Source organism: Adiantum capillus-veneris, chromosome 19 (assembly GCF_014529385.1).
Source record: "Adiantum capillus-veneris isolate H3 chromosome 19, ASM1452938v2, whole genome shotgun sequence".
Taxonomy (NCBI): domain Eukaryota; kingdom Viridiplantae; phylum Streptophyta; class Polypodiopsida; order Polypodiales; family Pteridaceae; genus Adiantum; species Adiantum capillus-veneris.
This window is the reverse complement of record NC_140949.1, coordinates 141,061,807-141,075,202: the sequence shown is the minus strand read 5'-3', so window position 1 is coordinate 141,075,202 and position 13,396 is coordinate 141,061,807. Positions and strand designations below refer to the sequence as shown.

General features: G+C 39.7%; 1 protein-coding gene across 1 annotated transcript in view; it reads right to left on the bottom strand.

The window, feature by feature from the left end:
- Positions 1–3,267, bottom strand: part of LOC147434979 (SPFH/Band 7/PHB domain-containing membrane-associated protein family) — a 28,029-nt gene extending 24,762 nt beyond the window's left edge. The window contains exons 1-5 of the mRNA XM_086491345.1: positions 3,098–3,267; positions 2,808–2,919; positions 2,604–2,671; positions 2,462–2,521; positions 2,218–2,376 (exon numbers count right to left, since the gene is read on the bottom strand). Of these exons, the coding sequence (XP_086347471.1) occupies positions 2,218–2,376; positions 2,462–2,521; positions 2,604–2,671; positions 2,808–2,919; positions 3,098–3,199 (501 nt within the window). The 5' untranslated portion in view covers positions 3,200–3,267. The remainder of the gene's footprint in view (positions 1–2,217; positions 2,377–2,461; positions 2,522–2,603; positions 2,672–2,807; positions 2,920–3,097) is intronic.
- Positions 3,268–13,396: the final 10,129 nt, after the last annotated feature.

The following is a 13,396-nucleotide window of genomic DNA, read 5'->3' as shown; positions in this document are numbered from 1 at the left end:
TGCTTTATTTCTAAAGGCTTTTGATTTTCAGCTTTTGGGCGCTGCTTTTAGCATCCCTTGTAAATTCTTTAAATATGTAGGCAAGGCCTCATAACTCAGGGCATCTTGACGCAGAGTCTGAGTGTGAGCGCCTGCCTATACTCTTGTACTTTGAACACAGATTAAAACAAAAAAGAAATACCCAAAGGGGCCCCAGTCTTTGGGGCCAATATCTCTAGGCACGGAACTATGTCGGGCCAGTGTCGAATCAATTGTGAACTATTTGAAGTGATTATTTGTGGTGTCGTGGTAGATTCTCGACTTGGAGTGTCCAAGTCTGTTACAGTTAAGTTCACAAAACTCCTTAGGATAGGATAAATTCCTCCACCTGCAGATGTCGAATTCAAGTACATAAAATTTTGAAAAGAAAGAACGTCAGGAACAAAAAGATCATGGACAAAGCATCTTACATTGCATAATTTGTGCAAAAATATTGGGCAAGTGTTAGCAAGGACAAGGCGCTCCATTAGCAAGAAAAACTGCACAATTGGTGCCCATAGGGATACCAATTGTTTGCTTGAAAAGAGAGTCACCGACGGTTATATATAAATTGTCCAAAAGAAAATCCAACCAAGATATGATGTCAATGTCATCTACAATGCTAGTGAATCTCTTTCTTCCTTTGACTACATCTAAATTCTTACTTTTTAACCATAAGAAGTCAAAGTTCAAGGCTGACTTTTCTACTAGCAATGCCATGTACCTATCCTTCTCAAGCTTGTACACAAAAACTTTTGAAATAAGAGACTTACTCTGAATAATGACTTATAAGCCATCTCTCTGGTGACAATAAAGATTGCAATATAAAATCCAATTTGCAATAAGACTTATAAGTTTCTGACTAAAAGTCTCTCCGGTGTCAACCTTGTGCTCATCCACAAGCTCATCTCCTGGAAACTCCTAGAGCTGTCAACGTATGCAAAATCCACATCGTCCACCATGGACCAATGTACCAAGGTCACGTACACAATGGCACCAACCGGGTCCCACAAAAACGCATACACTCTTAGGATACTGCTATCCAATCATGCTTTCCCAAAATGTATGAGAATCCCCAAGTAACCACTTGCCACATCTATGATATTGTTAATACATAACTTGTGCTCCTACATAAGAAGTATATCCACATCTCAATCTACATAAGAGCGCAAATCTCTATAAAGCAAATTCTGTCTGTGATGCAATTCATTGACATTCCAAGTGACAATATGCAAATCCATGTGACAAACAATGGTGAACTCGAAACCTCAAAAACAGACATTGACCTTGTCAACATCTATAAAACCATAACGAGTGTCGAGCCCTCTGATCCTTAGCCGAAGCCGTGGAACTAGTTGCTTTCCAAATGGTATAGTTCTCGAGATCGGAGGGAAAGGTAGAAAGGGTAGGTATCTTGATTGGTTGATCACCTACGCTAGAGTAGAGTTGGACCAATCTCCCCGCTCCTCATGGACATGTACTCCATCATGAACCTCATCTCGTTGTACTTCTTCACCCTGGACCAAGCTAAAATCAGAATCATCAGAGAACTTGGGCATGTGACGAGGCTAGGTCAGAACGGGTGAAGAGAATTCTCAAATCCACTACACCAAAATCAGCCCTAAATCATAGTTACAAGGAATGGTCATTTTTAGGTCTTCATTCCCCGTTCCCGTTCCAACTTCCCGTTCCGTGTTTCAAACGTGAGTATCCGTAATAGGAAATGGCATTTCATGCCCATGGGCCACTATTGTTCCATGTTTCCTGTTCCGATTTCCCATTCTAAGTAACTATGAACCAAATAGATAACATACAACTGAAAAACAGCAAACCGTCTCTTTTCATCGCAAAATTTCAGCACGAAAGACTCGCACAGATAACCAATCCGACAGGAGAACTCGTCGTGGACCTGATACCATGTCAAACGTGCAGCAGGAAAAGGTGAATTGGGTGATGATCTCGTCTGCTACCGTGAGCAATCATAGATCACGGTTCACGTCTAAGATCCCAATGGAGATAGTGATCTGAATGTGATTATAATTGTGTTATATTCCTTTTTAGTCAATTTCTAGGTTCCAGTGATTCTCCCTCTTAATGATGCATATCCTTTGCTTCTCTTTTCCTTGCCATCGTTCCACATTTAAATGCCTTCAACAAGTAATAAATTCACGAGCTAATTCAATAAAAAGACTTTCTTACCTGATCAAACTTGTCTATATACACTTCCTGCAAACTATGCGCACTACAGAACTGATTAATCTCATGATGAATCTTGTCATACACCCAAGTCTTGTCATAAGTCACACCGTAGTTTATAATCGTATCATACACATAGTCCTTCCTCAATCGATTGACAACCTGTATTCAACAAGCATAGAAGTTTTAAAACTTAATGAAAAACACAAATTCAAAGTCTTCCTTGACTCCATAATATGTTCACAACCTCAATTTTCTCAAAATATATCATTACACCTCCTTTTGTGCCACAAGGAATGTTTTTAACCTGTGCCAGCATGTCATCATAACCACAATTAGATATCCATCTCTGATGACAGTCAAAATTAAAAACGCAAAACACAAGATACCTCATCAGTCTGAATTGTCACTTGAATTGGCTCGAACCGTGTTATATAAGGTAGCATCAAATGAAAGCCTAGTCATAAGAAATGTCAAGGAAAGATCAACTTGCAGCTGCGTTAACAGCTCTCTTACTCCTTTAGTGAGTGTGTGTGCACGCATGGCATACTTGAAAAAAAAAAAAGTCTCTGATTGCCTGAGTGCATGCAAACCTGGATCTGAAATAGTCTTCAAAAGGGCACCACCCCGCCAGTAAACGCCAACGTGGCCCTCTGGGACTTGATGCAGCACGTTCAAATTAGCAACCACCAAAGGAATGATGATCTACAAACCAAAAGCACTGGCAATCAGGCTGAGAGTTCAGAGCAATGACGCAGGTCTAGAACAGACAATGTCCAGCAGACGATTTGTAGCCAAGCATTTTCTTGATAGCTCGTGTTAGACGCACGAGAATTTTGGGATGCAGTTGAGCTGATGCACAAATTGAGGCAAAGGAGCTTACCCCCACAGCAACAATGAGGATAATAGGCAGATAAGCAGCGATGGGAGCAGCCATGGGAGGAGCAGGAGGGGCACGCCCTTGTCCTTCGTTAGGAGGGCGCATTATGAAGGTGTTGGTGTACGCGTGTGTGTGTTCCTTTCCGCGTCTCCCTCTCCCACCTGCGTCGTCTTTTCGTCGAATTTTACTTACTTGACTTGACTTCTTTCGTGTGTATGATGTATGCAAATGCAAATAGATAAGACTAAGTTGTACATACATACATACATATTGGATTACTACTTGACTTGTTCTTTCGTGTGTATGATGTATCCAAATGCATATAGATAAGACTAAGTGCATACCTTGTACATCATACATATAGGATTACTAGTTATCCAAATTGGCTTACCGGTCTGATTGTCTCACTCCGCTTCGGTGAGAAATGGAGATTGATAGACAGAGTCTTCTGGCATTAAAACTTCTAAAATTATTCCTCTTCTAAGCTCAAACACTCCAGTAATGTATGGTGTTTATACGCTAGAACTTGCAAAAGGCATACTATGCATAAACAAAGCGGCTCTTCTCTAATGCCATGTCTTGCATGGAAGGGATCGTGAACTAAAGCTTCGGTTGGATTGTTACTATGGTGCAAATTGTGCGTAAGGAAGAGGCTCTCCTTTGATAGGCGAATATGGTCTCCTTTATTGGGGCAAACAGACTTTTGTGTTTGGTAGCGCGATGTGGGAAGTTTAATGCATAATGTGTGAGTTCCAAAGTCTTCTTATGTCATGATACATGGGGAGAGAACGGGGTAAAAATTAACTATGGCCTACATAAGGCTATTGAGAAGACTTACATAACAAGAAGCTTCTTTGTGAGAGAGAAAAATAGAAAGTGACAGTAGTATTTTAAAGCATGTGGTATTACAATAAAAAATTATGTTTTTTTCCATATGTTTTTTGGAAAAAAATATAACAATGAACTATTTAGTTACATTATATTTCAAAAGCATAAAAAATAATGTTTGACACAATACTCAATGCCCCTCTTTAAAGAGAGAGGTACACAGATGTCAACACCCTTTCACAAGGATCTAAAAGAAATAATAGCAAGTGAAAGGGTCACGATGGCTTTCTAAAAAAAATAAGAAAGTGATAAAGTCATTAGGTTGAGTTTAACTGGAATTAGTGTTCGGAAAAGGATTGCCTCAGCTTAGCCTTGAGCCGGTTGAAAATTGAGACTAGCCAGTTGCCAACCATAGTAAAGGGAAGAAAAATAGTGAAATATGTGAGAAAATAGTTCAAAAATCTTGCAAATTTAAGCTAGTATTTCCGGTTAGCTTCTTTGTGAGGAGGAAATTCTACTGATAGCCGCTTAATAAAAGAGACTTTGTCAAATATTGACTAAAACTAATTTCTAGAATGCAAGAAAAGTGTTACCATATACATGTGGTAGTGATGTGTGAACATACTTAGGACCGTCGGGGTATTTTTCCCCTCACTAGGAGGTTTTTTCCCCCGTGCATTGTATATACGCCCATCATCCTAGGGCTATCTATCTTTCCATTGCACACTAAGTAATACACTCTCTGTTGTGTGCCTTGAGCTTCCTTCATCTTCTCCAAGATGTGTGTGTTTTCCTGCAATCCTAATTCCAACAATTGGTATCAGAGCAGGTTGCATCCTCCCGGGCTTAGTCGCCAGCAGCTCCAACACACGCTTGCTCACTTTCTCCGATTTCAATGAGCTTTGGTGAGTGTCTGTAGGTCGACAAAAATTTCGAGTGTGCTCGTAGAGCGCAGTCTGCTCAGATTTCTGATTCGGGCTCATTTTGGCCTCCATGTCCACTATAGGTAGTACTGCACGGGCTATTTTGTCATTTTGTGCAAAATTTTTGTCAGTGTTGTTTTCTGCATAACAGGTCCTTACAGTCTTCTACGGTTTGTGCTTCATAGCGCATGTTGTTCCCGCTTCATTTCTCCTCTTTTTGGACAGTTTTCAAATCAAGTGCAGCATTTACCATGGCTGACAACAACATAGATGTGTTCAAGATGTTTGCTACTGAGGATAGATTGGATGCGGACAATTACCCTATGTGGGCTTACATGATGCAACACGTTCTTGTGTCAAAGGACGTCTGGAATATTGTACAGGGCATTGATGTACGTCTTGGTTCTGAGGATGTAGGTGATGTTGAGGATGTTGCAGGTCTTGTTGCAAGGATTGTTGCTCTTAGAGTTGTTTTGTCTATGGCAGAACAAGCTCGTTGGGGTGTAAAGGATGCGCAGGTATATGCATTGATTGGGTTGTCTGTGAAGTGCACCATTACTCCCCACATTCATTCAACGAAATCTGCAAAACAAGCTTGTGATATTTTGGATGGTCTTTATGCAAGTCGCAATGAGGCAAAAATTGCTTTGCTACGTAAAGAGCTGGAGTCAAAGATTATGCATGAGGAAGATGATATGGACACTTTCGTTGATGGTGTCAAGGATATCAATGAGCAACTTATTTCTGCAGGTGAAGTCATTTCAGACAGTTCCCTTGTGCAGACTGTTCTTGATGCCTTGCCAGACTCTTACGAGACTTTTGCTAGTACTTGGAGACTCATGACCCAAGGAAATCATGAAGTTCTCAAGTTTGATGCATTATGCACATTGTTGTTGCAAGAGTCACTTTCCAAAAAAAAACAAGACTAGACAACGTGCAATTGAATAGGCTTTTATTGCTGCTCAAAGAAAGGGTGGTAACAATAATGCAACCACTTCTTATGGTTCTTCTACGAGTGGAAAATCACATATTCCTAATGCTTCTACTGGCAGCAATTCGTCTGGAAATTCTGGTGATAAGGGCAAAAAGAAGATGCGTTGCCATTATTGTAAAGCTAATGATCACTTAATATCAAGCAGTGTCCTAAGTTGAAGGCCAAGGAGGCTAAGAAGAAAGAGGGTGGTTCCACTGCAAATATGGGTTCCACTACAAATGCAGTTATTGTTGAGTCTTTTGTGAAAGGAGACTGTGATCATGATGTTGATGCAGAATGGGCCTTGAGTGTAACTATAATCTTGTTATCCATGATGCACACATGTCAGTTGTTGCTGCAGATTCACATGTGTGGTATTTTGAGGGTGGTGCTACAAAGCACATTACCTCACATTGTGATTTATTCACATCTCTTGAGTTTGTCTCTCATGGGAATTCAATAACTTGTGCCAACAATGCCTCTTATCCGGTTCGGGGTGTTTACTTCTGTAAATGGCAGTTCTTTCACACTTGTTGATGCATTTTATGTACCTGGGATCAAGAAGAATCTTTTGTTTGTATCTGCACTTGCTAGACTTGGTCTTGTAGTCAAATTTGTGGATGACAAATGTACAATACATGATCTCAGTTTCAGTGATGAAATTGTTGCATCTGGCATTTTATGTCGTGGGCTATATAAGCTCACTTTGTATGACAAGTGTGGGCAGAATTTTGCAAATGCAATTTTGGATTCAAAGGCTATTTCATATGCAAAACTTTGGCATGCATGTTTTGGTCATCTGAATTTTGCTAGTTTGCTGTGTTTGCAGATATCTGATATGGTTGCTTCTTTACCGCCTCTTGAAGCACTTGTCAAACATGTTTGTGAAGGCTGTATTTTGGGTAAGGTGCAACATTCTAAGTTTCCAAAGGATGGTTCAATTAGGGCCACATGCACACTGCAGCTTGTGCATAGTGATGTTTGTGGGCCCATGCAAACTACATCCTTGGGAAATTTACTTTACTTTATGACTTTCATTGATGATTATTCCAGGCATGCATTCTGCTTAAAGCGAAGTCCGAAGTTTTTATGTGATTCAAACAATTTTTGGCTATGGCTTAAAATGTCTCGAAATGTACTATGGACACTCTTCGTTCCAATCGAGGGGAGGAGTATATGTCTCATGAATTTAATGCTTTTATGGCTAGTCGTGGGATAAAACACCAACGTACAGTGCCTTATACGCCTCAACAAAATGGTGTTGCTGAGAGGAAAAATAGGTCTCTTACAGAAATGGCAAGATGTATGGTCAAGAGTCAAGCTTTACCACATTCGTTTTGGCTCGAGGCTATCATGTGTGTCACTTATGTACTCAACAGTTGTCCTATAAAAGCTTGCAGTCTATGACTCCATATGAAGCATGGCGTGATAGAAAGCCTTCTATTGAGCACATGCGTGTTTTTGGTTGTTTGGCATATGCTTTGGCGCCACAAACATAGCGCAAAAAATTGGATGATAAGGTTATCAAATGTATTTTTGTTGGTTATAGTGCTGAAAGCAAAGGTTATAGGTTGTATCATCGGCAAACAAAGCGTATCTTGGTCTCACGGGATATTGTGTTTGTGGAAGATTCTGTTCAGCCCTTGCTATCATGTACTAGAGACAATAATGTCAACTCACAGGACATTTATGACACTTTGTTGCCTCTTTTCAGTGGTGGAAGTTCGAATGTAAATTCCAATGAGGCAAATGTACAACCTATGGAGGTTTTTGAAAATGTTACAGATTAGCCTGTTTACTGATGTAGATGTACATGATATACTTGATGAGGAAAGGGTTGAAAATGAGCAGGCTAGAGGTATGCCAAAATGGCTTGTGTATACATTGTGTGATAGTAAATTGGATGCACCTTTGTCTAGTCGTACTCGTTCAGGCTCTCTCCATGCATCTTATGCATTAGATTGTTATGCTTTGGTTGTGTTTAGCTTACATGATGTTGAGGAACCTGTCTTTTTATGAAGCACAGAGTTCAGAAAATTGGATGGCTGCCATGCAATCAGAATATGATGCACTTATAGACAATGACACATGGACTTTATGTGATTTGCCTCTTGGCAAAAAGGCCATTGGTACAAAGTGGGTTTACAAGTTGAAACGTAAGCCAGATGGTGAGAGTGATCGCTATAAGGCTTGACTTGTTGCAAAGGGTTATGCACAACAAAAAGGCATAGATTATGAAAAGACTTTTGCTCCCACTTGTCGTATGACTACTGTGTGTTTTCTATGTGCATTGGCAGCTCATTTGGGTTGGGATGTACATCAATGAGACATTGTTATTGCTTTCTTGAATGGTGACATATTTGAGGACGTTTATGTAACGCAGCCGCGTGGTTTTGTCAAGAAAGGACAAGGGGACAAAGTGTGCAGATGTAAGAAGGCTTTGTATGGGTTGAAGTAATCTCCTCGTGCTTGGTATGAGAAAGCTGACACTCATTTGGTCAAACGAGCCTTTTGTAACAATCCAACAGAAAGCACAGTGTATGTCAAGAGTGGGGGCGATGTACTTCTCATTGTTGTTCTTTATGTGGATGATTTGTTGATCACCGGTCCCAATCAGGCACATATTGCTGAATTTAAGGCTGATTTGAATGCTACTTTCAAGATGATGCATCATTACTTGGGCATACAGTTTAAGCAGTGTGATGGTGGTATTACCTTGTGTCAAAAAAGTTACATAGAGACATTGCTATGTAAGTTTGGACTTGAGGATTGCAAATCTATTGCCACTCCCATGGAAACAGGTTTGAAGTTGAGTCTACATGATGCTGGTGATCCTTCTAATGTCACTCTTTACCATACTACTGTTGACTACCTCATTTATGTATGCAACACGAGGCCGGATATTCAGTTTGCAGTCTCACAGGTGAGCAGATTTATGCATAGCCCAGGGTCTAAGCATTAGCAGGCAGTCAAGAGGATTTTTCACTACTTGAGTGGCACTTTACATCTTGGCTTGTTCTATCCCAAGGGGGGATCATTGTCGCCAGACTTACATGGTTTTTTGGACTCAGATTGGGCTGGTTGTTTTGACATGCAAGTGCCCACAAGTGGTTTTTGTTTCATGCTTGGCAGTTCATGTATATCATGGTTGAGCAAGAAGCAACCTACTATGGCCTCTTCTAGTTGTGAGGCTGAGTACAAGTGCCCACAAGTGGTTTTTGTTTCATGCTTGGCAGTTCATGTATATCATGGTTGAGCAAGAAGCAACCTACTATGGCCTCTTCTAGTTGTGAGGCTGAGTACAAGTGCCCACAAGTGGTTTTTGTTTCATGCTTGGCAGTTCATGTATATCATGGTTGAGCAAGAAGCAACCTACTATGGCCTCTTCTAGTTGTGAGGCTGAGTACAAGTGCCCACAAGTGGTTTTTGTTTCATGCTTGGCAGTTCATGTATATCATGGTTGAGCAAGAAGCAACCTACTATGGCCTCTTCTAGTTGTGAGGCTGAGTACAAGGCAGTCTTCATAGCTACAGTTGAGTGTGTATGGCTTAGACGACTTATGGATGATTTGGGTGTTGGACAGGACATTGCCGAGTGTGTATGGCTTAGACGACTTATGGATGATTTGGGTGTTGGACAGGACATTGCCAACACTCTCTACACTGACAGTCAAAGCGCATTGGCAGTTGCGAGGAACCCAATTTTTCATGCTCGCACAAAGCACATTGAGGTGCATTACCACTATGTCAGGGAGAGGCTCTCAACAGGAGAGATCAGCTTGGCTTATGTGCCAATACAGGACAACCTTACAGATCTTTTCACAAAGGCATTGTCTCATGAGAAGTTCAAAGCTTTCTGCAAAGCTTTGGGCTTACTCCCCTTTGTGGACTGATCATGTCCTCAGGGCATGGCACTTCCCTTTACTGATGTTCCAACTCTCATTCATCGCATCACTGCAGGAGGGATTTGTTACCATATACATGTGGTAGTGATGTGTGTGAACACACTTAGGACCGCTGGGGTATTTTTTCCCTCACTAGGAGTATTTTTTCCCCCTGTGCATTGTATATACGCCTATCATTCTAGGGCTATCTATCTTTCCATTGCACACTAAGTAATACATTCTCTGTTGTGTGCCTTGAGCTTCCTTCGTCTTCTCCAAGCTGTGTGTGTTTTCCTGCAACCTTGATTCCAACAAAAATTCAAGCCATGTGAGGTTGTGAAATGAAATGTGAAACAAGGTAAAGATTTACGACGGCGTATAGAGAGAGAGAGAGAGAGAGAGAGAGAGAGAGAGAGAGAGAGAGAGAGCTACCTCGACTCCAACGAAGTGAGAGAGTGGGGGGGCACTCCCGGTATGCACACAATAAAATCCAAAAACGTTCAAAAGCCACAAGGAGAACATCCAACGATTCAATTCAATGGTAAAGAAATTGCACCAAAAACCTTCCCTTTTCCTTATGCCCTTATGTATGAGTGCTATATTAATTGACCTCATGAAAAAATAAAGCATATAAAATATTGGTGAGAGTTTAGGAATTAATCTAATTCTTGTATAAATATATCAATAAAACAAATTACACAATAAAATGAGGCATGCTATTAAATGAAAGAAATCCATAATATCTTTAGGATAGAAATGAATATTGAAAATGTCTAAACCTAATCCCTAATAATAATACATGCACTAAAGTAACAAAGTGACATTTACATATCTCTTAGTTGTGAAAAAATTCTAAAGCTAATCCCTATTAATAATACATGCACTAAAGTAATAAGGTGACATTTGCCAAAAAAAAAAACAAAACAAAAGTTACAAAAAAAATCTTAGTGGTGAAAAAATTATTTCATTTAAAGACAATTTATAATTTTTCAAAAATTGTATGTAAATGAAAATAAAATTTACAAGGAAAAAAGTATGTTTTAAATCAAAAAGTTGACAAGAAAGTCATTAGATCCTTAAATGAAGACACCCATTTATAAACTAAACAAATAAAATTTTTAAAGTCAACTAAACATTAAATAAAGGGACCAAATTACAATGATGAAAAGAGACACTTACATTATAAAAGGAAAATAAAACCTTTATAACACTTATAAACTAAACAAAGATTTAAAAAAGAAAAAATCGAGTGAGCATTAAATAAAGGGATCAAATTACAATGATGGAAAGACCCATTTACATTATAAAAAGAAAATATAACCTTTATAAAACAAGGAAGTCAATTGAGCATTAAAAGAAGGGATCGAGTTACAATGATGGAAAGACCCATATACATTATAGAACAAGCTCATCTGAGATGTGTCGCCAATCCGTGATTCTTAATCAACGATCCAGAAAGTGCACCAATTCTCCACCCACTCTCCTATGGCCTTTTGAATGCCAATAAAAAGAACTCGTCGATATATGTGTGTGTGTGTGTGTGTGTATCTATAGAATTTACTAGAATTATGCAAGGTGAAGTTTCACTTTAACATTCTAAAACAATAGCATGCAAGAAAAGTCAATACATGTCAAGATGTGAAATGAAAGATGAAATAAAAAGACCCATTTACTATTTTAAAACTAAAATAACATTTAAGGTAAGTCTTTATCATCACTAAAAACATTGAAAGTATGCCTAACCCAACTCTCCTATGAGGCTTCTTTTAGAAAGCTAGAAAAAGTTATTATCATTAGCTTGCCATGTGGCATTGATTCGCAAGCTATATCCAGTGGTCCATAGATGCACCCAAAATCCAACCCTTTATTAAGGACTACTTATGTAGTCCAAAAAAGTAATTGAAAGAGAGACAGAGAAGAAGAAGAAGAAGAAGAAGAAGAAGAGAAAAAAGTTTAATGCATAATATGTGAGTTTCCAAAGTCTTCTTATGTCATGATACATTGGTGAGCGAAAAAAGTAATTGTGTGTGTGTGTGTGTGTGTGTGTGTGTGTGTGTGAGAGAGAGAGAGAGAGAGAGAGAGAGGAAGGTGGTGGCTACATATTCCAATAAGAGAGAGAGAGAGAGAGTACAAATGAGCACATCACCAACCTCAACACTAAAGACCAGGAGGTCTTTAATGAACACCAAGCCGTGGGATCAACGACGCGCAGGCAGGCTCAAAATTCAAAAACATCATGCACCGCCAGATCTGGTCCAAGTTTAGATTTTTGTGTTTGTATCTACCATATAAGGGTTTGTTTTGCCTTGGATGCCATCAAAACCTACACACCCACGTGGTTAGAGAATACACCTCTCAATGGGCAAATCAAGGGTTCAATTCAAATGGCCAGCATTGGCCGTGGCTTTTTTTCAATCCTCCACTCGCCTCGAGATTCACGCGCTTGGCCCAAACCGTCGATCACATCTCTCCCACTTCATTAAATACCCCGTGGCACTTAGTGACTAGGCATCACCAAGGAGAGATTTTTCAAAAATAAAATGTTCTTCAACATGAAAATCCTAAAGGCTACATTACTTTAGTACCAAAAAGGCTTTGGAATCTACCTATATAACACTCTAAGTAGTGCTATTTCAATAGGATCAAGATATTGAGATGGAGCTCGACACACTTCTCTTAAATATATTTTTTGAGCCCAACTCAAGTAAATTTTGTAATGGGCATGGACTCCTTGCTTGATCGATGATGACACACGTGGATAGCACCACCCTCTGACACCTCACACCATTCACCACTTGCAGGCCTACGAGCATTAAATGACCCTCTCTCTCTGATGACACACGTGGATAGCACCACCCTCTGACACCTCACACCATTCACCACTTGCAGGCCTATGAGCATTAAATGACTCTCTCTCTCTCTCTCTCTCTCTCTCTCTCTCTCTCTCTCTCTCTCTCTCTCTCTCTCTCTCTCTCTCTCTTTATGTGGCAAGCTAACAACGTCTATTTGATGGAAATTTTATCTATTTTTGTGTGTTTGATCCCCCTGTCCCTCATGTACCATGAATCACCTGCTCCCCCCTTACCACAAGACCACATTTTGTGTCAGGTATTCTTCCAAAAGTATACTAAAATGCCAAAGAATTAATAAAATGTTGTAAACTTGAAAAGGAAAAGGAGTTGACGTGTAGATAGGGCGACATCACGATAGTGTGTGTGTGTGTGTGTCTTTGCAATAGGTCTACACAATTATGAGTTCACCAACAACTTGTCATAGATCCTCCTCCTCCTCTCTCTCATGTATGTGTGTGCGAGTAAGAAAGAAAATTGGATTAACCTTAGCCGGTTCTTAAGTAGGGCACCCAAGTTTGGCAACCAAGCTCATTAATCTTAGCTGCTTCTTAGTTAAGGCACCTAAGTCTGTTGGTAGATCTATGGCAACTCTTTGATGAACTCATAATTGAAGCTATGGCTATCTCTCTATCTATCATAGAAAGTTATTCCTATGTTTGATTTTCTTATAGATAGAATCGGCATTGCTACTTCCCTTTCTTTTTCTTATAATCTATATCTATCTAGTGCCGAGTTTGGTAGATTAAAGGAAACTTTAGGAAAATATGGCTATCTATCTATCCATCACTCTTTGACTCCCTAAGTTAAAGAAGAAGTAGAGGCATGTCTATTTATCAAATCCCT